The following is a 26282-nucleotide window of genomic DNA, read 5'->3' as shown; positions in this document are numbered from 1 at the left end:
GTAGTATGAAATACAGGCTGCCACCATAAAAGCATACATAGGGACGTGGCAGAGACTGAAGAGAGCAGGATTGTTTATCACAATGTCTACCGACTCTGGTTCATTAACTGTCATCATCTTAAAAAAATCATAAATTGACTCTCCACTGAAACCTTTAACATAAACTTTACATGTTGTCCAGTCAGAGAACTCGTACTCTACTTCAGGCCTGCATGTTACCACTATCTTTGCTTCAGGCAGAAGTTTATGGTCCATGATCTCCAGCAAAACCGTGTTCTCCTGAAAATCTCTGATTCCATCAAAAACAATAGTCACACTGTCAGAATGTTCTTGTAGATACTGCAGGATTTCTTCAGCATTTTCTTTAAGCTGTGGAATTGACATTAAATATTTGCTCAGTAGAAGATTTTCTAAGCTCTCTGTAGTTGAGATGTTTGACTGTGTGGTTTCATCAAAGTAAAACATGAAGTCAAGGTTTCTGTCACTTCTCTCTGCCCAGTGATGTAACATCTGTTGAACAACTGTCGTCTTCCCAATTCCAGGTTTTCCTACTATTAGGATACTTTTCTCACTGCTATTCACTAAATCTTCAGGGGATTTTGTCTGTGTGTCCTTTGGTATGTAGGACTTCATCTTTTTTGAACGGGGCTTTTTAGATTTCTTGCTCTTCAGTGTGATTTTGTTACGGGGTTTATTATTTTCTGTCTCTGTGTCCAACACCAGAGGAATAAAAGTGAAGTTTTTTTGTAGTCTTCCTCCATAGAACCGCAGACTCTGACTCCACCTTCGTAAAAGAATTTGTTTTGTTCTTGTCTTCAAATCATTTTGCAGCTGATGACATGAGACAGGTCCTAAAATTACAGATAGAATAAAAGCATTAATTATGTTAATAACAGGCTTTATTTTAATTGCAAAAGTAATCTTTACCACAATATGTAAGATATTTCTTGTATCATGTTTGTTGTGCACAGAGTAAATTTCTAACTTATCCATGTGCACATATCAGGCAGTCTTACCTTCTATGTAGTCATCTTCATCCTCATCTCTAAAGGAGAACAAGGAGATCCATGTATGTAAATCAGGAGTTTGACTAGTAGAATCTGGTTTTGGCAAGACCAATTTCCTCTCACGATCCAGTATTCTGAGAAACTTATAGCAGGCCTTCTCGTCCTTGTTTAAGACCCAGTCCAATATCCTCCTGGTTTTGTTGTACTTTTCTGGTTCTGCCTCAATTTCACGAACTTCATTGCCATTGAAAACATTCTGTTGGTGAAGTTTTTCAACAATAACAGGCAGGTTTTGTAGACGTCCAACCAGGTTTTTACGAGCATTTCTGACATATTCTTTTGCAGACACATTTGATGAAGCCATGATGTGGTCACTTTTTCAACCTCATGAAATCATCCATCACCATCACTGAACTGACAAGAATATTTTTTTAAGTAGCATAGTATAATAAATAAATATATATTGTTATATCAATTTAGATTCATATTAGATTACATATTAGATTCAATTTATATATATATATATATATATATATATATATATATATATATATATATATATATATATATATATACACACACATACACACACACATACATACATACATACACAGTACAGACCAGACCAAAAGTTTGGACACACCTTCTCATTCAGAGTTTTCTTTACTTTCATGACTATGAACATTGTAGATTCACACTGAAGGCATCAAAACTATGAATTAACACATGTGGAATTATATACGTACATAACACAAAAGTGTGAAACAACTGAAAATATGTCATATTCTAGGTTCTTCAATGTAGCCACCTTTTGCTTTGATTACTGCTTTGCACACTTTTGGCATTCTCTTGATGAGCTTCAAGAGGTAGTCAACTGAAATGGTCTTCACTTCACAGGTGTGCCCTGTCAGGTTTAATAAGTGGGATTTCTTGCCTTATAAATGGGGTTGGGACCATCAGTTGCGTTGTGGAGAAGTCAGGTGGATACACAGCTGACAGTCCTACTGAATAGACTTGTAGAATTTGTATTATGGCAAGAAAAAAGCAGCTAAGTAAAGAAAAACAAGTGGCCATCATTACTTTAAGAAATGAAGGTCAGTCAGTCCGAAAAATTGGGAAAACTTTGAAAGTGTCCCCAAGTGCAGTCACAAAAACCATCAAGCGCTACAAAGAAACTGGCACACATGCGGACCGCCCCAGGAAAGGAAGACCAAGAGTCACCTCTGCTGCGGAGGATAAGTTCATCCGAGTCACCAGCCTCAGAAATCGCAGGTGGACAGCAGCTCAGATTAGAGACCAGGTCAATGCCACACAGAGTTCTAGCAGCAGACACATCTCTAGAACAACTGTTAAGAGGAGACTGTGTGAATCAGGCCTACATGGTAGAATATCTGCTAGGAAACCACTGCTAAGGACAGGCAACAAGCAGAAGAGACTTGTTTGGGCTAAAGAACACAATGAATGGACATTAGACCAGTGGAAATCTGTACTTTGGTCTGATGAGTCCAAATTTGAGATCTTTGGTTCCAACCACCGTGTCTTTGTGCGACGCAGAAAAGGTGAACGGATGGACTCTACATGCCTGGTTCCCACCGTGAAGCATGGAGGAGGAGGTGTGATGGTGTGGGGGTGCTTTGCTGGTGACACTGTTGGGGATTTATTCAAAATTGAAGGCATACTGAACCAGCATGGCTACCACAGCATCTTGCAGCGGCATGCTATTCCATCCGTTTTGTTTTTAGTTGGACCATCATTTATTTATCAACAGGACAATGACCCCAAACACACCTCCATGCTGTGTAAGGGCTATTTGACCATGAAGGAGAGTGATGGGGTGCTGCACCAGATGACCCGACCTCCACAGTCACTGGACCTGAACCCAGTCGACATGGTTTGGGGTGAGCTGGACCGCAGAGTGAAGGTAAAAGGGCCAACAAGTGCTAAGCATCTCTGGGAACTCCTTCAAGACTGTTGGAAGACCATTTCAGGTGACGACCTCTTGAAGCTCATCAAGAGAATGCCAAGAGTGTGCAAAGCAGTAATCAGAGCAAAAGGTGGCGACTTTGAAGAACCTAGAATATGACATTTTCAGTTGTTTCACACTTTTTTGTTATGTACGTATATAATTCATAGTTTTGATGCCTTCGGTGTGAATCTACAATTTTCATAGTCCTGAAAATAAAAAAACTCTTTGAATGAGAAGGTGTGTCCAAACTTTTGGTCTGTACTGTGTGTGTGTGTGTGTATATATATATATATATATATATATATATATATATATATATATATTACAGTGGTACCCCGCTTATTGAACAGTTTTTCGACCGAAATTTGCACCCGCTGAATGACCAAATCCCCGCTTCTCGACCTTGCCTCTCTATGTTGCCGGGCGGAGAGCGGAGCAGGTGTGTCAACAGTGACAATTATATAAAATATTATTTATGTACCTGTATTATTTTATGTATTAGTATTAATACTGCTAAAAACGCGGCAAAAATTGTTAATTATTGGGTATCGGTCGGGAACGGATTAATTGGGTATCCATTATTTCTTATGGGATAATTACATTCGCTCTTCGACCTTTTCCCATTTCGACCAGTTTTAAGAAATGGATTAAGGTCGATAAGCGGGGTACCACTGTGTATATATATATATATATATATATATATATATATATATATATATATATATATATATATATATATATAACACACACACAAATATATATATGACAACACAAGCAAATACATATGATCAGTTTTCAATTTAAACATTTTTCAATCAGTCTTAACAAAAGCAAGCCATGCATATGATAAACTTGTCCCTTGACATGTAGATAGTCAACACCTACAATAATTTGTTTTAGTAATAACAAAAGTGAAAGAAAAACAACCAATGCGATAAATAGAATCTTAATTCTCACAAGTTAAAGACTTTGCATATTTAATTACATAAATTATATTCATATTTGTGATGTATAAAAATTCTTCATAACTGTTTTAACAAATTTTGCTCTTGAATAAATTCTTAATGTCCAGAATTCCACAGAAAGGGCTGGGTTAGAGAATAAATGTGAAAATGTGTTATATAATAATAATAATAATAATAATAATAATAATAATAATAATAATAAATCAGCCATGATACTCCCGGATAGAATAAAACAGAGAAAACGTGCACAGCTTCCAGTGAAGGATCAAAACCGAAAGTCACAGTTACTATTATATGTTAAAGGCAGCTTTTATAGATTTATATCCGGAAGTAAACCCGGAAATGTAAACGAAAAGTGTTTAATGTTAGCTTTACACCAGTAGTTACAGTGAAACAATATTTTGTACCTTGAACGTGAATCAGAATGATTTCCGGGACTTCAGTAAAAACGTCCACAAACAGCATCTAGAACTTTCGCGAACTAGTGGCGGACACCCGCTATTACAGTCTTAAGAAGCAGCTTTTTCTTCTTCTCCATTTTATTGGTAGTTAAAATTGGTCACTTATAAGTGCATATTCCGCCACCTACTGGACATGAGAGTGAAGCACTGTTCATATCTGGTGGGGAGACAAATCTTATTTAATTTCAAATGTATCCATCATTCATCCACAAAGCCTTTATGATTAAATAATTCATTCATTAAAACAAATTACACAAGGCATAATTAGTGCAATGCTCACAGTAACTGTTTTAAACTAATACACATGATATATTGTGAGATTTTAACATGCCACTGTAGTTCAGACAAAGAAACAACTGAAAAGATTTTTATCAAGGAAACAAAGTAATTTCTTCTCTGCACAGCTGTAAACATGGGGAAATGGTAGCTCAATGGTTGAGGTGTTGGACTACTGATTGGAAGCTTTTGAGTTTGAATATCAGGAAGCTGCCACTGTTGGGTCCCTCAGTAGGCTGTTAACCTTCAATTGCTCAGTTGTATAAATGAGATCAAATTAAGTCCCTTTGGATAATGGTGCCTGCCAAATGGCATGAATGTGTTAGTACAAGTGTGAAAACTGTTGGCATTGATTGGGGTGTCACCTATAATCAATTTGAAGATGTGCACACTGTTCAAACCTTCAGGTCACCATGGAAAGTTCAGAAACCTGAGAATAGAGTAATGTGTAATAAAACTGGAATAAATATGTATGCAAAGTACAGCATGCCATAATCTCCATCAACCTTGATGCCTATAATAACGGCAACAAGTACAATAAAATTTGGCTAAAATAACAAAAGGTTGTTTTTGTGCTAACCTGTAATACTAATAATGTCTACATTTCGAAGAATTAGCAAACAAGCTACAGCACATGGAGTTGCATTAGCTAGATTATAACATTTATTCTACCTCTTTCTAAGTACATTTTAACTTTTTTTATTCTCTCTCTCTCTTTAAAGTGTGATGAAAGTAGTCTGCTGTGCAGCACTTCTCTTCATCTTAAGCGCTACTGTAGCTCTACTCACACAGTAATCAAGCGTTATGTTCCAAGGCAATAGTTTGCTGATGCCAACTTGTGTAATGGAGCAGGGAATTTAATATTATCTAATTTATTATTACAAACCATTTATTATTACAATTCATTTAGAAGACCTATAATTTTACCATTTTTTACACGTTTTAGCTCTTAATGGTATATATATTGGGGTAGTTGACAGTTTTTGTACTGATTATTGAGGGGTATAAATGTATAAAGCACTTTTCTTCATAAAGGCAACCTTAGCATTATGTCTGGCTTAAAGCAAACAGCAATAGTACAAGTCTCTTAAACAATTATAAAGTTTACAGAACTAATACTAAAATATCTGCTTTAGAAAGCAAAGAAATGTCTGAATATTGAATATTGAATATATGGATATGTATAATATTAAACAAAGGTGAACAATAATGAACTCACGTTTCTCGTGAAACAAACGGCAAACACTTCCGCAACGTCTCAAACAAACTTCCTGTTCAGAATGACTAATGAGAGAGGCGCATTTCTCCCTCACATGCACAATATCGGAAAATCCTTCAAAGCTCGCTAGAGGGCGCCTAAGCGCTACCTTTTCTATATTCCTAACACATTACAGACATCAAATCATTAATCACTGAGGCCCCTGTTATCCAGGGCTCTCAAGTGTCACGCATTGAGCGTGACAGTCACTCATTTGGGTCTTTTGTCACATTCTCCCACCACACATTGTATTTCTCACACAGAAAAACTTACTATTTATCATATATTTAATAAGCCGCAGCACCCAAAATGTATCAGTCCGCACCGCTGTCTCTATGGAACCGGGCAGGAATCAAGCGCGTCTCCCATGGAGTTCTTAGTCCAGCTTGCCACTTATCCACCAATCAAAAAAAGAGGCTACACAATAACCAATCAGAAAATAGCATTATTGTATATGGGTAAGATTTAACGCAACAACCAATAAAAATAAATAAATAAATAAATCCAATGACATTGTGACTGCTGTTAGAGAAAGTTTCCCAGATAATCAGCATCAGTTTTCATGAGTGTCTGTAACTTAGCTTACAGTTTTACAGCCTGAGTCTAGGGCTCTAGACATTTAAAATATGTCACTCTTGCCTGTCTCCAAAAATTGAGAGACCTGGTAATATACTGTTTCAATGTTTCAACATCATTAAAAAACGTACGGACGCTTGAACTAAATAAAGTTACCAAAAAAATAGGGGAAAATAGGTTAACACTTTAAGTTATTAAAGTCAAGACAAAGTTAAGATCAAGTCAAATCCTGGGGGAACTTCTTAATGGAGAAATATGAGGAGTGAGCTCAGTGGGAATAAAATTTTGAACCCACCTAAAATTTTAGAAAAAATATTTAAGCACCTTTAGGTAACATAAAACTGATTGACCTGTGAAGGGTTTAATTGTCTCTAACAATATAAGTATTTCAAAGCAAGCTTTTCATTTGACAGAATCTATTAGAAAAAGAGTGGTAGAACTGGTGAGACAATGTGGGAGGAGATGAACAAGGTGGCGAGTTTGTATACACTGTCGAGACATGAGCTAAAAAATTATGTCTGACCTGTTTTAAGTGAACGGACTGTGCTGCTGAAGAAACCCGTCTTTAAAACGAAAAGCTTTTCGACTACGGTTCAATGGATGAGAAGATGCACTACCTGTTTAAATTAGCAGAATTTCACAAAACTACTGTGCAAAATTATGCAAATAAAATATTTTGTTTGGCTGGGTCATCAGGGTTTTGGTGTTCACTTACTTTGGGGAAATGTCTTTTTGTTTATTTTTTATGATTTTTCATATTATAAAAATCATTAACTTTACTGCAATACAGTGTACTGTGACCAAAATCAGATCACACATCCCCGATGTCCTAATAGATATACTACAACACTTATTTGGGGGAAATGTTTTTTTTGTTTGTTTGTTTGTTTTTTATGATTTTCCTATATTATGAAAAATCATAAAAAATAAACAAAAAGACATTTCCCCAAAATAAGTGTTGTATTATTTCTTTTAGGACATCAGTGATGTGCGAACTAAGTTTGGTGAAAGTACAGTGTATTACAGTCAAGTTATTGACTGTTTTTGTAGTATTCGCTTTTCTGGTTTTGCACTTTGCAGACGGTCCCTTGGAATCTTTGGTTGTAGCTGCCTCTCTACTTTACTACGATAAAAAAGAGGTGTTATTTGTGTAGTTATTTGTCCAGTTCAGGAGCTATTGACTCAGGAAACTTGAATCTGTGAATATGAGGCCAACTTTACTTAAGTTTAAAAGTAGCAATGTGAAACGCCATTATGAGACAAAACAAAGTATTGAACAAACATATTCACTAAAATCTGAAGACAGCGTCCCTGGGACAGCTTTCCCGGGTCTGAGGAAAGTAGCCCTATACATCCTGACCATGTTTGGCTCTACATACAACTGCGAGGCAGCGTTCTCTACAATGAACATAATCCAAACTAAATATGGTTCCAGGCTCACTAATGAGCACCTCCACGTGTATGAGAACGGCCCTGACTCCATTCAAGCCCAGGTTTAAAATCCTGCCAAGCCAAGCTAGAGCTCAGTTCTCTCACTGAGATATAAAAGTGGGGGAGTGGTATATAAAAGGAAAATTTAAGCACTTTATTTAAACATACACAGTTTTCACATTTTATTTATTTTCTCTTATTTTAAAATGTAGCCCTAATATTGTTTATTTAATGAGAGAACCTTATACATACAGTCAGGTCCATAAATATTGGGACATCGACACAATTCTAACATTTTTGGCTCTATACACCACCACAATGGATTTGAAATGAAATGAACAAGCTTTAATTTGAGGGAATTTACATCCAAATCAGGTGAACGGTGTAGGAATTACAACAGTGCCTCCCACTTGTTAATGGACCAAAAGTAAGGGGACAGTATAATAATAATTAATAAGGAATAATAATCATAAATCAAACTTTCACTTTTTTAATACTTGGTTGCAAGTCCTTTAGAGTCAATTACAGCCTGGAGTCTGGAACACACAGACATCACCGGACGCTGGGTTTCATCCCTGGTGATGCTCTGCCAGGCCTCTACTGCAACTGTCTTCAGTTCCTGCTTGTTCTTGGGGCATTTTCCCTTCAGTTTTGTCTTCAGCAAGTGAAATGCATGCTCAGTCGGATTCAGGTCAGGTGATTGACTTGGCCATTGCATAACATTCCACTTTTTTCCCTTAAAAAACTCTTTGGATGCTTTTGCAGTATGCTTTGTGTCATTGTCCAGCTGCACTGTGAAGCGCCGTCCAATGAGTTCTGAAGCATTTGGCTGAATATGAGCAGATAATATTGCCCGAAACACTTCAGAATTCATTCTGCTGCTTTTGTCAGCAGTCACATCATCAATAAATACAAGAGAACCAGTTCCATTGGCAGCCATCCATGCCCACGCCATGACACTACCACCACCATGCTTCACTGATGAGGTGGTATGCTTAGGATCATGAGTAGTTCTTTTCCTTCTCCATACTCTTCCCTTCCCATCACTCTGGTACAAGTTGATCTTGGTCTCATCTGTCCATAGGATGTTGTTCCAGAACTGTAGAGGCTTTTTTAGATGTTGTTTGGCAAACTCTAATCTGGCCTTCCTGTGTTTGAGGCTCACCAATGGTTTACATCTTGTGGTGAACCCTCTGTATTCACGCTGGTGAAGTCTTCTCTTGATTGTTCACTTTGACACACATACACCTACCTACAATCATACACATGTTCAGTTCTATGTTACGTGATATACGTGATAATATTTTCAAAATGTTTTTGAATTGTACTGAATTTATTCGATTTTTATTTGATTTGACAGTCAGGTATTGATTGCTTGCAGATGTTGATACAACTACTAGGCTACTTAAATATATCTCACACTAACTAGTGAGACATTATGATCTTCCATACATTTGCTGCAAGAAATTTTTTCTTACTGGACCTCTTTAAATTTTAGTTGAATACCTCTGCTCTAGAAAGTTTTCAGGTCTGGTACAGACAAGGTGTAAAGAAACGGAAGGGTCACCATTTCTGAGATAACTATATGAGCTTTTAACAAAATCTGTTAAACTTCCTTTATCTTTTGAAAGTGTTCTCTAGTGGCCATTTTTTTTGGGATAAAATAAACACGTGCTGTTTATAAAATAAACATGTGCTGCCTGGCCAATAAAAAAAAAGATAAAACATTGAGAAATCTCAGAGAAGTCTGAGTTGCACTGCTGTCGCTAACTCTGAACTAAATTCAGGGAAGAGTTCACAAAAAAAATGCAGAGAATGTGATTGGATAGGAAGATTTATTCATATCACCACAGTGTAGTAATACAGAATAATGTTATTCGGTGTTATCACAAGAAAAGAGACATCAGCAGAAACAATCATGGTGGTTTACACAATTTATTTACAAGTGCATTATTAAATCAGAACAGGACAGAAAGAATGAGGACGCCGTCACTTGATTTCACGGTTATAGATGTGGTATCATACAATCAGCCTAGTTCAGAATATTCCAGTATATTGATAGGTATATTACTTATAGGTAATTCATATGTACATTACCTATAACCACTTTATAACACTTAATATCTTTGTTATCTTTCAATGTGTATGTGAATAGTTCATAACTTTCCATCAGTTACTGTAGTTTGTGATGTTCATCATCCTTACAAGCTGCAGGCATCTTCTTTCTGGAGTCTCCTTTTTTATTCAAGACTAGATCCAGATGTAAAGGCATTGATCTCAGAGCTGAAGTCAGAGTATCACAGCCTTCATCTGAAATGACACAGTCCACCAACCTGCACACATAACAACATACTTTAGTTTCTTAGTGAAGTCTAATGGTGTTACTGTAGTAAGAGCACTGAACCTGAATATAAATTGTTTTATACATAAATTAATTATACATTACTTACTTTACTTTATTGTCCCCAAAGGGGAAATTCTTTTCCACAACACTGTACTTGTTCGACACACGCAACATAAACAGTAATAATACATACATGTCAAAAACATTCAGAATAACACTCAGCGATGTCTATTGTTAAGATACTTAATGACTGAGGGAATCAGGCTTCTTCCAAAGCGGGCCCTTCTGCACCTTAGAGCCCTGTACCTGCGCCCTGAGGGCAGTGGGGCTAGATACTCATTTAGTGGATGTGTGGAATCCCGTTCTACTGAAATGGCAAAGCGTCCGATAGCTATGTTATTGAGTTCTATAAGGTTAGGTGTAGGAAGACCTATAACTTTTGCAGCAATATTGTAAATACAGTATTACAATACAGTAAAATTGACTGAATAATGCTTTGATAAAGTAGTAATAGTAAACGAGGAGCGACATTAAGTCCTTTGAGTTTGCGAATGACCGACAGTCTTTGATGACTTCTTTTCTGAATGCCCATAATGTGCTGAGCAAAGGTGTGTGTGTTATCCAGTGTCATTTCCAGATATTTGAAACTGTCCACTATTTCAACTGGTTGATTTTGAATGACAATAGGGTGCGGAGGTGTAGAGGGACTGACTATCAGCTCTTTTGTCTATTACATATGTGTTTTTAAAATACATACAGACTTAATGTGTAAATGGTTGAATTCAGTATTAACAAGAAAATGAGTCGGGGGGAAAAAAAAAAACTGTCTCAAATTTACAAAAGACAAATTAAATGTCAACATTTACATCATCCACTATTCAGATATTTTTCAGTCACAAATATTGGATGGATGGATGGATGGACGGACGGACTGGACTGATGGATAGATGGATGGATGGATGATTTTCCAGACAGGCTAAGCAAAATGGTAGAAGTCAAGTTCTGGTTGACAGTCATAGTAGAACTGAATGACCTGGTGTAGAATGCACAGAGTAAGCTTATAAAAGGAAACAAACTAAGTATCAGGAGTTGGTTGAGCAATGTAAAAGCTAGGGGCACTTGTGAACCAGCAGAGGTCAGCTGCAGACCCTGGGAACGACACAGGATGCATATATCTGTACAATGTATTTGAGAGGAATGAAGCCATGAGATGAAACTCATGAATTTGTACTGTGTGGAGTATGTAGGCTATTTAATCATATTTTTCTCTGTTATTTTGATTTGGTGATTTATTAAAATAATCAAAGAATGCTGAACCTCTGCTTTAGTCTCACGAATAAAGAAGTTGTCTTAGTGAGGAACAGGTCATGTGACTCAGGGAGATGATCTTACCTCAGTGTCTCCAGGTTACAGAGAGGATTCTCCAATAGAGCAGAGAGACTCTTCACTCCTGAGTCTCCAAGTTTATTCTCAGACAGATCCAGGTGTCTCAGGTGTGAGGGGTTTGATCTCAGAGCTGAAGTCAGTGCAGCACAGCCTTCATCTGTGACACCACAATCACACAGCCTGCAGATACACAATAACACACTCAACAGATTTTTATCTTCAAATTTATTTTAATTAATTAATTAATTTTATTCATGTAAATTTACTTTATTGTTCAGAATGAAACGAGTATTTAATACCATCTGTGCATTATACAGTTGAGGCCAAAATTATTAGCCCCCCAGGAATTTTGGAACATTTTCCTAAAGATCGTTCCAATGTTTGCAGCATTGATAAAACTTGATATAATCAAACATTCACCAGTGTTATTTAGTAGCTTTTGGTACATTTTGGAATATAAAATACATTTTTAGGCTTGCTTTATATCAAATATAGTGAAAATGGGGTGGTCAAAAATGTTAGCCCCATGTGAATTTTCGCTTTCAAAACACACCTTAATTAATCATTCAGCTTTCAAAATACACCTCTGCAGTCAACTGGCTTCCTAACAACACCTGGGCATTCAATCAGAATAAAAGGACTCCAAGGAGAAGGGCCATCATCCCAGTAGAACCCCTTTACTCAAAAAGCAGCACATCACAGCCAGACAGGTTTGCCCGTGAACATATGAAAGGTAAAGGTGAGTTTTGGGACACTATGCTTTGGTCTGATGAGACTAAACTGGAACTGTTTGGGCACATGGATGTTGCTTATGTTTGGCGAAGAAAGGGTGAGGCCTTCAACCCTAAGAACACAGTTCCCACAGTTAAACATGGTGGTGGGAGCATCATGCTGTGGGGCTGTTTTGCAGCTTCAGGCACAGGCAGCCTTGTTCGGGTGCATGGCATCATCAAAAATGAAAATTATGTTGACATTTTGAGGGATAATATGCAGAAATCTGCTCATAGTTTAGCCTTAGGTCGTCGCTGGGCCTTTCAACAAGACAATGATCCAAAGCATACATCGTAATTGGTCCAACAGTTCCTGAAGGATACCAAAACCAAGGGTCCTGGAGTGGTCCGCACAGAGACCAGACCTCAATCCTATTGAGAATCTGGCGAGTGCTCAAAGTAAATGTCCATGCTTGGAAACCATGCAATTTGGACCAGCTGGAGCAATTTGCAATGAAAGAATGGGCTAAAATCCCTCAGGAGACCTGTACCAACCTAGTAAAGAATTACTCTAAGAGGTTGTTGTCAGTTGTGGCTCAGAAAGGGTACACTATTGACTATTAATGACCAGGGGGCTAATAATTTTGGACGTTTCATTTTTGCCCATTCTTGTCTCAACTCACTATTACAATTAAATATCCTAATCAAACTTAGTGGACATTTTGTCTGTGTCATTTTGGAAACAAATACACTATAAAACAGACAGAGTTTTGTCTAATTTCATAAGGGGGCTAATAATTTTGGCCTCAACTGTAAATGGATCACATTATTAATCACAAATGGAAGGTCATATTATAGAAGCAGCAAAAATAGTAAGGATCAATAAAGTAAAAGTGTATTAAACATTGGTAAACTTTAGGTACATTATCAAATGCGCTAACAGTAGCTCCGCCCACAGCTCCTAATGCAAGCGGTTCTTAAGTCTAGACCTGCAACATTTTGGTGCTACTTAAGAACCACTTTTCCTGGTTCAGAGCCGGTGCTTTGGCTGTGGAAAAAGAAAGAACTGGTTCTAAATTAGGCTCCGAACCAGCACTCAAACTGCCTCGGTGGAAAAGGGGCATATGATCTGTATTAAAATACCCACTGATAAATAATTATGTTCTGTACGTTCAATTACATTTTATAAAGTATTTCAATAATATATTTATCTGCCTTTCAGATGGTGTGACTGCAGTCTTCCTGTGTCTGTCAGAAACAATTCATGCTTTCAGGAGGGACATCAGACAAGTGATTTGTAAAATGATTAAATAAAATGTATTGTTACTTGTGGGAGCACCGGCAGGTCACTTAGCTAGACTCCACACTTTAGTTAGACTCCTCATTAACACACCATTCACACAACAATCCGCCTTGTCGGTCAGTCAGACAAAATGTCTCCTGTAAGCCAACACACTAGCTGCTATAGCAGCTCTTCAGGTTTTACATAACAAAAAAGAAAATTTTTTAACAAGAGTTTAACTGGTCTTTGATATATCATCAGTTTCAAGAAATAATCTTCCTCCTAAAACATTGCTGCTGAAATAAAACCCCTGTTTCAGTCTCATTATTAGAGAAAGTGTCTTGGTTAGGAGCAGATCATGTGACTCAGAGAGATGATCTTACCTCAGTGTCTCCAGGTTACAGAGAGGATTCTCCAATAGAGCAGAGAGACTCTTCACTCCTGAGTCTCCAAGTTTATTCTCAGACAGATCCAGGTGTCTCAGGTGTGAGGGGTTTGATCTCAGAGCTGAAGTCAGAGCAGCACAGCCTTCATCTGAGACACCACAAACACACAACCTGCAGATACACAATAACACACTCATCAACAACAGATCTTTATCTTTAACTTTTTTTTTTAGATTATTTTAGTTTTAAATTATTTCATCATTTAGAATGAAACAAGGATTTTAGTCTGTAATCAAGTGAATCATTATCAGGATTTATTGTAAACAGGTTTATTAACAGCAAAATTTACACTTCTTGTGAACCAGCAGAGGTCAGCTGCAGACCCTGGGAACGACACAGGATGCATATATTTGTACAATGTATTTGAGAGGAATGAAGCCATGAGATGAAACTCATGAATTTGTACTGTGTGGAGTATGTAGGCTATTTAATCATATTTTTCACTGTTATTTTCAGTTGGTGATTTATTAAAATAATCAAAGAATGCTGAACCCCTGCTTCAGTCCCCTTATTAGAGAAAGTGTCTTAGTGAGGAGCAGGTCATGTGACTCAGAGAGATGATCTTACCTCAGTGTCTCCAGGTTACAGAGAGGATTCTCCAATAGAGCAGAGAGACTCTTCATTCCTGGGTCTCCAAGTTTATTCTCAGACAGATCCAGGTCTCTCAGGTGTGAGGGGTTTGATCTCAGAGCTGAAGTCAGAGCAGCACAGCCTTCATCTGAGACACCACAAACACACAACCTGCAGATACACAATAACACACTCATCAACAACAGATCTTCATCTTCAAATTTATTTTAAAACTTATTCACGTAAATTTACTTTATCGTTCAGAATGAAACAAGTATTTAATATCATCTGTGCATTATAGATGGATCACATTTTTAATCACAAATTAAAAGTCGTATATTATAGAAGCAGCAAAAATCAAAAGGAGCAACACACACCCGGAGCAGTGGGCAGCCATTTATGCTGCAGCGCCCGGGGAGCAGTTGGGGGGTTGCCTTGCTCAAGGGCACCTCAGTCGTGGCCGGCCCGAGACTCGAACCCACAACCTTTGGATTATGAGTCAGACTCTCTGACCATTAGGCAACACCTTGCCCCATATGTGATAGTGTCTATTCAAACCTACCGTACTCATTTTGAAGAGAAGCTTCACCTTTACCTTCACAAAAATATGCCCCAATTGTTTCTGAAAAATCACCTACAGCAGATCAAAATATGACTCCAGAATGACTGACAGTTATGTAGATGTTTGGACTCTTCTTTTGAAATAAGCCCTGATGTTGCATTCTCACTTTCTGTCCTGATAGCGTTTTTTTTAGTATATTAACCTGAATGTTAATTGGGCCATCCTAAAAAATATTTTGGTTTGCAGTAACAGTTTATAAAAAAAAAAAAAAAAAAAAAAGGTCGGTAGGTCTATATTTCCCCCCCCCCCAAGTTTCAATGTGTAAAAAAAAAAAAAGTACAATTTTGGTGATTACGTAGGTATGACGTTAAACAAATTAGCATATCGTGACGTCACTGACTGGGTCTTCAACCCGTGCCTTCAGGCACATCATTGCAAACCTTAATTTGATGCTGGACACAGATTTTCCAGAACTTTGTGCCAAGTTAAAGCGGTGTCGAGCTGTTTTGATGAATTTTTTTAGATGTATTATGGAGCCCAAACAAGTATGGCTTTGAACGGTGACCGCGAACATTTTGTTTACTGCAGCCGCAGCCATCCTTACCGAGCGCGAACTGTTGACTCTGACAGTGAATGAGAGAATGAGAAGAAGCGAACGCACAGGCCATAGTGTGACATCCGGTAACCAATAGTGTAAACATAGATGATGTCACGGGTTTTTATTTAAAAAGAAAGAAGGTAACCTTCGTTTGTATGTAGGCCTAGGCAATTTATATATTTACAATACTTACTAAAATATAATTAATATTATTTTATTGCTTTTGTATTAGTTGTTTGAAAAGTTAAAAAAAAAATTGGTCGGTCTTAACACAAATTTACAACCAGCAAGTCGGTTGGACTTAAAGCAAAAAAAATAAAAAATTGAGTCGGTTCTAAATTGACAGGGTGGGTCGGGTTACAGCAAACAAGAATATTTTTAAGGATGGCCTTAATGTCCAAATAACCCATCATTAAAATACATCAGTTAATGGTTTTATTATTTGGAATGCCACTGAAATATTTGAGCACATAATCAAAAACAGAAATTTCAATTCAAGTTTGCATTGCACAGAAAACTTTATTAACATTCAGAGGTTAAAATTATTAAATATGTCGTAGTAGATGTTTATTAAACCATAAATGCATATATCTGTACAATGTATTTGAGAGGAATGAAGCCATGAGATGAAACTCATGAATTTGTACTGTGTGGAGTATGTAGGCTATTTAATCATATTTTTCTCTGTTATTTTGATTTGGTGATTTATTTAAATAATCAAAGAATGCTGAACCTCTGCTTTAGTCCCATTATTAGAGAAAGTGTCTTAGTGAGGAACAGGTCATGTGACTCAGGGAGATGATCTTACCTCAGTGTCTCCAGGTTACAGAGAGGATTCTCCAATAGAGCAGAGAGACTCTTCACTCCTGAGTCTCCAAGTTTATTCTCAGACAGATCCAGGTGTCTCAGGTGTGAGGGGTTTGATCTCAGAGCTGAAGTCAGTGCAGCACAGCCTTCATCTGAGACACCACAAACACACAACCTGCAGATACACCATAACACACTCATCAACAACAGATCTTTATCTTTAACATTTTTTTTAGATTATTTTAGATTACAATTATTTTATCATTTAGAATGAAATGAGGGTTTTAGTCTGTGATCTAGTGAATCATTATCAGGATTTATTTATTCATAGTTACTTCAAAACACTTCTGTAAGTTGTTCTAGAAATATCATCATATTAACACATGACAGTGCAGTGGTAACAAATGATATGATACTTAGTTCTAATCCTGTAAATGTATATCTCCAAAATCTGACATTTTAACAGGAGTGTGTAAATTTTCATATCCACTGTAAACACAGAGTAGAACAGATCTTTATTGTAATTGTCTAAAACAGTGAAAAATAAACATTTAGCAGCTCTGAAAATTTAGCACTGAACACACATTGTAAACAGGTTTATAAACAGCAATATATACAGGACAGGTGGACAATATAAACAGACAAGGATATATATATATATACACACACACACACACACACACACACACACACACACACACACACACACACACACAGTGCCTTGCGAAAGTATTCGGCCCCCTTGAACTATGCGACCTTTTGCCACATTTCAGGCTTCAAACAATGATATGAAACTGTAATTTTTTGTGAAGAATCAACAACAAGTGGGACACAATCATGAAGTGGAACGAAATTTATTGGATATTTCAAACTTTTTTAACAAATCAAAAACTGAAAAATTGGGCGTGCAAAATTATTCGGCCCCCTTAAGTTAATACTTTGTAGCGCCGACTTTTGCTGCGATTACAGCTGTAAGTCACTTGGGGTATGTCTCTATCAGTTTTGCACATCGAGAGACTGAAATTTTTGCCCATTCCTCCTTGCAGAACAGCTCGAGCTCAGTGAGGTTGGATGGAGAGTGTTTGTGAACAGCAGTTTTCTGTTCTTTATACAGATTCTCGATTGTATTTAGGTCTGGACTTTGACTTTCATACCATTCTAACACCTGGATATGTTTATTTTTGAACCATTCCATTGTAGATTTTGCTTTATGTTTTGGATCATTGTCTTGTTGGAAGACAAATCTCCGTCCCAGTCTCAGGTCTTTTGCAGACTCCTTCAGGTTTTCTTCCAGAATGGTCCTGTATTTGGCTCCATCCATCTTCCCATCAATTTTAACCATCTTTCCTGTCCCTGCTGAAGAAAAGCAGGCCCAAACCATGATGCTGCCACCACCATGTTTGACAGTGGGGGTTGTGTGTTCAGGGTGATGAGCTGTGTTGCTTTTACGCCAAACAGAACGTTTTGCATTGTTGCCAAAAACTTCAATTTTGGATTCATCTGACCAGAGCACCTTCTTCCACATGTTTGGTGTGTCTCCCAGGTGGCTTGTGGCAAACTTTAAACGACACTTTTTATGGATATCTTTAAGAAATGGCTTTCTTCTTGCCACTCTTCCATAAAGGCCAGATTTGTGCAGTATATGACTGCTTGTTGTCCTATGGACAGAGTCTCCCACCTCAGCTGTAGATCTCTGCAGTTCATCCAGAGTCATCATGGGCCTCTTGGCTGCATCTCTGATCAGTCTTCTCCTTGTATGAGCTGAAAGTTTAGAGGGACGGCCAGGTCTTCGTAGATTTGCAGTGGTCTGATACTCCTAACATTTCAATATTATCGCTTGCACAGTGCTCCCTGGGATGTTTAAAGCTTGGGAAATCTTTTTGTATCCAAATCCGGCTTTAAACTTCTCCACAACGGTATCTCGGACCTGCCTGGTGTGTTCCTTGTTCTTCATGATGCTCTCTGCGCTTTAAACGGACCTCTGAGACTATCACAGTGCAGGTGCATTTATACGGAGACTTGATTACACACAGGTGGATTCTATTTGTCATCATTAGTCATTTAGGTCAACATTGGATCATTCAGAGATCCTCACTGAACTTCTGGAGAGAGTTTGCAGCACTGAAAGTAAAGGGGCCGAATAATTTTGCACGCCCAATTTTACAGTTTTTGATTTGTTAAAAAAGTTAAATATCCAATAAATTTCGTTCCACTTCATGATTGTGTCCCACTTGTTGTTGATTATTCACAAAAAATTACAGTTTCATATCATTGTGTTTAAAGCCTGAAATGTGGCAAAAGGTCGCAAAGTTCAAGGGGGCCGAATACTTTCGCAAGGCACTGTATATGTATGTATATATATATATATATATGTATATATATATATATATATATATATATATATATATATATATATATATATATATATATATAATTTTTTACATAACAAAAACGAAAATCAAAAACAAAAATCAGTGTGTAGTGAAAAAATATTCTTCCTCCTCAGGACACTGATTCTAAGCTAAAAGCTCTCTTTCAGTCTCATTATTAAAGTGTTTTTGTGTCTTAGTTAGGAGCAGGTCATGTGACTCAGGGAGATGATCTTACCTCAGTGTCTCCAGGTTACAGTGAGGATTCTCCAATAGAGCAGAGAGACTCTTCACTCCTGAGTCTCCAAGTTTATTCTCAGACAGATCCAGGTGTCTCAGGTGTGAGGGGTTTGATCTCAGAGCTGAAGTCAGAGCAGCACAGCCTTCATCTGAGACACCACAAACACACAACCTGCAGATACACAATAACACACTCATCATCAACAGATCATTATCTAGGTTTCATATTTACTTTAAAAATGATCTGTAATCTGATAGTATTAATCAGAATGGAATGAATAAACATGAATATGCTATTAAAATGCTAACTAAATACAACTGCGTAAATAATTCAAGCATTTGTGTGTGTAAATTTTTATGTGTATCAGTATTCAAAACCAGCTACTAGTTTTGTGGCTTATGGATCTCTGGATTATTTTGATAAGAGTACATTTGCCACCTGACATGTTTTCTCCATGACTGAGTTTAAAAGATATAAAGAGTATGTGTCAAGTTCTGGGTAACTGTCCCTGTATTCCTTTATAATGGAGGATATACACCAATCAGGCATAACATGATTACCACCTTCCTAATATTGTATTGGTTGATCCCCCTTTTTCAGCCTTCGCTCCCCACGTGCATCAATGCTCGTGGGGAGCGTTGGAAATGCTCTGGCCCAGTCGTCTAGCCAGCACAATTTGCCCATTGTCAAATCTTGCTCAAATTTTTATGCCTGCCCATTTCTCTTGCTTCTTACACAAATTTTGTGGACAAAATTTTCACTTGCTGCCTAATGTAACCCATGCACTAACCGTGATGAAGAGAAAATCAGTGTTATTCACTTCTCCTCTCAGTGGTCATAATATTCTGCCTGATCAGTGTACAGTATATATCAGTCTTTTTTTTAATATTCTGTAATATTATTATTACATAATAATTACAACATTAATTATTATGCAAATATACTTATAAATATACTTATTATTGTAATAAGTCTTGTGAATGAGTTATTGGGACTCTCAGAGAGCTGATCTTACCTCATTGTCTCCAGTTTACAGTGAGGATTCTTCAGTCCAGCAGAAAGACTTTTCACTCCTGAGTCTCCTAGTTTACTCTCAGACAGATCCAGTTCTCTCAGTATGGTGTATTCAGAGCTGAGCACTGAGGCCAAAGCTGCTGAGCTTTTCTCTTTAAATGTTACATGCCGAATACTGAAGGGGAAAAATAAGGATACATAAAGTATTACTAAAGTAACACTATTGCAAATTACTTGTTCATTCTGTTTTTCTTAAATGAAAAAAAAGGTTTCTGACCCAGCCGAAATACTGACAAAAGATTAGTCCCTATTGTAATTTTCTCTTTTTTGTCCGATACCAATTAAGTTGTTAATATGAGATGGATGAATGTTTTTACATTTTTTATTTTTACTGTAAATTTTACATTTTGTCCCAGTGCGTTCCGTTTTTCTTTTCTTGAGAACTGTGTAACAGTAGAATGTTTCTTTTCAGATTTACTTACACTGCTTTTCTTGATGCTGCAGTCACAGGCATCACCTTCAAAAGAACCAGATCTGTTATCTTCTCTGTACTATATTTACTCAGGTCAAATTCCTCCAGTTCCTGTGCTGAGGTCAGTAACACAAACACCAGAGCAGACCACTGTGAGGAAGAGAGTTTTCTTTGTTTTCCAGATTTTAGGTAGTTTTGGATTTCCTCCACTAGTGAATTATCACCCAGTTCATTCAGACAGTGGAACAGATTGATGGATTTATCTTCAGGAGGATTTCTTCTGATCTTCATCTTAATGTACTGAACTGTTTCTTCTTTGCTCTGGGGGCTACTTCCTGTATGTGTTATAAAGGTGTGTAAGAGTTTCTGATTGGTCTCCAGTGAAAGACCCAGAAGAAAGCGGAGGAAAAGGTCCAGACGTCCAGTCTTAGTTTCCAAGGCCTGATCTACAGCCCAGTTGTGGACATCTGAGATTGTGTTAACGACCTGACTGTGTTTAAGAACATTAATCTTTTTCTTCATGAAGGTCAGGTGCACATACAGAGCTGCGAGATGCTCCTGAATGGTCAGATGCACAAAGCAGAACACTTTACTCTGCTGAAGCCCAAACTCCTCTCTGAAGATCTGAGTACACACACCTGAGTACACTGCTGCTTCGCTCACATCAATACCACACTCTCTCAGGTCTTCATCATAGAAGATCAGGTTGCCTTTCATCAGCTGCTGAAAAGCCAGTTGTCCCAGTTTGAGAAGCATTTCTTCATCACTCTCCTGCTTCTTTGAGTATTTTTCTCTTATGATGTTTGTCTGAATGATGAGGAAGTGTGTGTACATTTGAGTCAGAGTCTTGGGGATCTCTCCACTCTCTGCTTCACCCAACATTCTCTCTAGAACAGTGGCTGAAATCCAGCAGAAGACTGGGATGTGACACATGATGTAGAGGCTTCTTAATGACTTCAGGTGTGTGATGATGTTATTGGCCAGGCTCTGATCACTGATCCTCTTCCTGAAGTACTCCTCCTTCTGTGGGTCATTGAACCCTCGTACCTCTGTGACTCGATCAACACTCTCAGAGGGGATCTGATCAGCTGCTGCAGGTCTGGAGGTGATCCAGATGAGAGCAGATGGAAGCAGATTCCCTTTGATCAGGTTTATCAGCAGCACAGGCACTGATGCTGATTCAGTTACATCACACACTCTCACTGTGTTCTGGAAATCTAGAGGAAAACGACACTCGTCCAATCCGTCAAAAATGAACAGAACCTTTTCCATACTTAACATTTCTGTTTCTTTTGTTTCCTTAAAAAAGACATGAAGGAGCTCCATCAGACTCAGTTTCTGGTCCTTCATCAAGTTCAGCTCTCTGAAAGGAAGTGGAAATATGAGGTGGACGTCCTGATTTACTTTCCCTTCAGCCCAGTCCAGAATGAACTTCTGCACAGAGACTGTTTTTCCGATGCCAGCAACTCCTTTTGTCAGCACAGTTCTGATGGGTCTGTCTTGTTCAGATAAAGGCTTAAAGATGTCATTGCATTTGATTGGCGTTTCCTCTGTTGTTGTTCTCCTGGATGCTGCTTCAATCTGTATCACCTCATGTTCATTATTGACATCTTTACTGTCTCCCTCTGTGATGTAAAGCTCTGTGTAGATCTCATTCAGGAGTGTTTGGGTTCCCAGGTTTATCACTCCATTCAAACACTGAAACTGCTTCATCAAATGTAACTTGTACTTTTTCAGGAATTCATAAACACCAACAGATCGTGGTTCTTGTCTGTGAAATGGTAAAGTAGAAATGGTAAAGAGACATGATGAGACATTATTAACATTCAAGATAATAAGTGGTTATGACAGTTGTTATGATGTTCTCTCTGTGTATTCACATGATTCTACTGTATGTTTCCTATTCACATAATCTAATAATGTAGAGAGATTTTTCATTAGCAGTGTGTCAATGTTATAGTCATGTTAGTGTTTTTGATATTACCTTGTATCTGTGATCATAGTCTTTTCTCTTCTGTCTCCTGGCTTCTGTAGCACACTGGGAACAAATGTTATAGCTGTTTATAAGAAATCCTGACAGAAAGGATCACTGATTTTCACAGCTCTATTTAGAATTATACTATATCTGGATGGTAGGTCAGTCCATCACATGTAGTGATAATTTAGTCATTAGCTTGTTTTGAGAGGGGAAAGTTTTTTTTATCTTAGTTAAAAATATATGTTGACCTTTGATATTATTAATGATTAAAGAAAATAGTGTATGCTATCATCCTGTATATTTGATTTATGGTGAATAACCGTTGCTTGTGTTCATATAAAGGGTCTCTGTGTACTATTAAGTTTTAAATACATACTCTACATATTACATCACTCTTCATTAAGACACGGCAAGGTTACACTGATCCGTTTGCCTGGATTTTAATACAATGTTTTTACGTTGCCCATTTAAGATATTCTGACCTGTATAAAAATTTACACTAAGACGTGTGTAGCACAACATTTACAATTTGAGGTGTCTTTAGACATGAGAACTATGGGGTGTTACCTGTGTACTGATGAGAAGTCTGATCCTTTAAAGTTCCGAGGAAGATCCATAGATGTGTTACTCTTCATGGAGATACCGCTCTGTGGTGGTGAGGCTGATCTCCTTCCATTTTGTGTACTGAACAACATTATTAACCAACATTTAGTGATTCATACACACTCTTTTATTTTATGAGAGTTTTAGAAAAATGCTCATAGACCCATTTGCCTGGATTTTAATACAATAAGTTTTTCTTTTTTAGCAACTTTAAGACATCCTGACCTGTCTAAATATTTACACTGTTACCTCTGAATTGTTTATCTAGACTGGATTAAGACATGTGTAGCACAGCATTTCTCTCTGCAGTAACTTTAGATATAGGTTACCTGTGTACAGGTGAGGAGTCTCCAAGTTTAAAGTTCCCAGGAAGATCCATAGACCTGTCACTCTTCATGGAGACACAGCTGGGTGCTGCAGATTCCAATGTTTTTGCCTCTAGTTTACTGCACAACATTATAAACAGACATTTTGTGGATTATAGACACTTTACACAGTTTTTGACTGACAGAATAATTTAGTGAGAGCTTTCCATTATCTCATTGGATATTTCTTTCATGTATATACTCACTAAATATTACAGATATCAACAGTTAATGACTAATATATCAGGACAAGGTAAGTTACCATTTTTTTGAGGGTGGGGTCATGTCAACTGTGTCCAGATCAGAGCTCTCCATTTTTTAATATCAGTGAATGCACAGACAGCTTATGGACACACAGCTGAGTCACTGTTGTCTGGATCGAACACCTACAACATTAACTTCTAGTAAACACAAAAAACAACATGCAGTAAATCTTGAAGAAAAAAAAACTTTTATAGCTTTGGTCCTTAAGACACAAATTGGTGTATTTAGTAACAAATAATGTCAGAAGCTCATGGTTAGTGACATGTCTAGAGCATTCAGATAATCTCATTCAGCAGCAGGTCACTGACATGTGATTCCAACCTTGAGAATCATGAGGATTCACAGTAAGAGTAATCTATAAGGATTATGCAGTAGTGATGGGGACAAGAGCACATTCAGTCTGAAAGAGAGAAATGCCAAATCGTTAGTGACATTTGTATAAAACAGAAGACATTTGTATAAAACAGAAGAAAAGTTCAAAGGCAAGATCTAAAATCAAGGTCAAAAGGAAGGGTAAAATGGTCCAAATCTGATCAGAGCAAAAGACGGACAATGATGTTAAATCCAAAACAGCTCACTGTCATCAATCAACAAAAACACATACAGGAAGAACATAAGAAGATATTTTGAATGTTCTCAGACTGAAGGATGTAAGAGATATCTTGGATGATCTTTGACCTAAGGGTGAGTGCATTTATTTCTGTTACTGTACCACAAAAGCCTCAAACAAAGGAAAAATATTTTATAAAATGTGAACACTGAGCTTTTATGAACTGACTTTAAAAATATTAATTATGTCATATTTTATGTGGATATATAATATGGACATATTTGTCATATTTGTGAATGTGTAAATAAAAAAGAAATAAACTACAGCCAGATCAAAACGTTTGTTCTACACTTATGAAGCCCAATAATACATTCAACACAAAGGTTTAATGCTTAATTAATGAAAAAGAAATCCTAGAGAGAAACTGTAATATAATACACAGATATAGATAACAATACCTTTACACACAAGTCGTTTCTGGTGTTGTGGAACATTCATATCATTCAAATATTAATGTTAGTTTCTGACTTGTTTTAAAGCAACAATACGGATTCGAGGCTGAATTACAAACTCATTTCATTAGCAGTGATAAATTTTTTTTTTTTTTAAATCCCATAAAGAAACCATGTACTATACACGTTTATCACGCGACTTTAATCCGGTGACGTGACGCAGTGTTAATTGTTTTTACTTAATACATTTCAGTAAATCATAAACTTTTAGTCTGCAAAGGTGTTTATATTAAAGGAACTACTCACTAATTCTACAGTCCTTGTGTTGGGCCTGGTGTTGAAGATGTTTTTCGGTTTTCAGCCTCTCCTCAAAATGGAGCCTGAACTGAAGATGATTCACTTTCGTTTTCAGTGCTGATTCGTTTGGCGAGTGATGTGTCGTTCGTGACTGAATCGACACTTTGAGCCGGCTCTTTTAGATCAGCCTAAAGTAATTTAAGTAAGTTAGGCTCATACTATGATAATGCTAGATGACTCCCATAGGTAACAAATTGGCTAGGACGGACGGACAGACAGACAGACAGACAGACAGACAGACAGACAGACAGACAGACAGACAGACAGACAGATCACTTTATTCATGCTAGATGGAATTTTACCTGTTACACCAGCACAGAGTTCGTAGTATACTAATAATAATTTAACATAAAAATGAAACAAAATAAAGCAAAATCGAGTCAATCGTCCAAGGAGCTTAATTTCAGACGAGCTCAGTGCTAAAGATGCATTACACTCCAGTCAGAGTAAAGATTCAATGACTCAATAATTCACCCTTAAAGATTCACCCTTAGAGATTCATCTCCCGCTTGGGAAATAAAAACACGGTCTAATCTGAATTACTTTTTAGACAGACACTGGGGATTATTTAAAAAAATACTCTAATTTTCATTATTAAATTCTGAAATCTATTGCTACTCTACTACTACAACAACTACTACTACTACTATTATTATTATTATTATTATTATTATTATTATTATTATTATTATTATTATACGTCTTAAATCCAGCACCATAGTTACTGCATTACAGTACACTTGATTCACGTTTCTATCGATAAAACCCTTAAAGATCAAGTGGTGTTTTAGTTGTGAGGAAAAACTATAAACTACAAGAATCAACATATTTGCAACATTTTTTGTTACTCGCACCATTCTGTATAAACTCCAGAAGACTGTTATGTGTGAAAGAATTGTTTCTTACTGCTGATCTGAGCTCAGTGAGCCGACTCACTGGGGTGAAAGGGGATTTAGGATTAAATGCAAAGAC

General features: G+C 37.2%; 2 protein-coding genes across 30 annotated transcripts in view; one reads left to right on the top strand and one right to left on the bottom strand.

The window, feature by feature from the left end:
• Positions 1 to 26282, top strand: part of LOC113650479 — a 289734-nt gene that overhangs the window by 79308 nt on the left and 184144 nt on the right. The window lies entirely within an intron of this gene.
• LOC113660602 (NACHT, LRR and PYD domains-containing protein 12-like) lies at positions 9757 to 25389 on the bottom strand. Of its 7 annotated transcripts, XM_047816761.1 has the most exons (13): positions 25260 to 25341; positions 24273 to 24351; positions 23950 to 24088; positions 23652 to 23768; positions 23287 to 23403; positions 22726 to 22779; positions 20752 to 22512; positions 20271 to 20444; positions 16647 to 16820; positions 14676 to 14849; positions 14046 to 14219; positions 11677 to 11850; positions 9757 to 10273 (listed from the first exon to the last, which is right to left on the bottom strand). In XM_047816761.1, the coding sequence occupies exons 3-13, from the start codon at positions 24000 to 24002 to the stop codon at positions 10114 to 10116; spliced, it is 3132 nt and encodes a 1043-aa protein (XP_047672717.1). In that variant the 5' UTR covers positions 24003 to 24088; positions 24273 to 24351; positions 25260 to 25341; the 3' UTR covers positions 9757 to 10113. The 7 variants fall into 7 exon arrangements, with proteins under 7 accessions (XP_047672717.1, XP_047672716.1, XP_047672719.1 ...); XM_047816760.1 differs by lacking the exon at positions 24273 to 24351 and having other exon boundaries at positions 25260 to 25389; XM_047816763.1 differs by adding an exon at positions 19253 to 19426 and having other exon boundaries at positions 23950 to 25343.

This window comes from Tachysurus fulvidraco, chromosome 7 (assembly GCF_022655615.1).
Source record: "Tachysurus fulvidraco isolate hzauxx_2018 chromosome 7, HZAU_PFXX_2.0, whole genome shotgun sequence".
NCBI lineage: Eukaryota > Metazoa > Chordata > Actinopteri > Siluriformes > Bagridae > Tachysurus > Tachysurus fulvidraco.
Note: the sequence above shows the minus strand (reverse complement) of the source record. Positions and strands in the feature narration are given on the sequence as shown.

Bases quoted from the DNA above. Each gene is read 5' to 3' on its own strand.
- LOC113660602 (XM_047816763.1), bottom strand. From the start codon at position 24,002: ATGGAGAGCTCTGATCTGGACACAGTTGACATGACCCCACCCTCAAAA. The intron at 20,445-20,751 runs GTAAGTAAATCT...TTTCCCCTTCAG, and splicing joins GCAGCATCAAGAAAAGCAGT to TATTCGGCATGTAACATTTA. The intron at 16,821-19,252 runs GTAAGATCATCT...GTGTATCTGCAG, and splicing joins TGTAACCTGGAGACACTGAG to GTTGTGTGTTTGTGGTGTCT.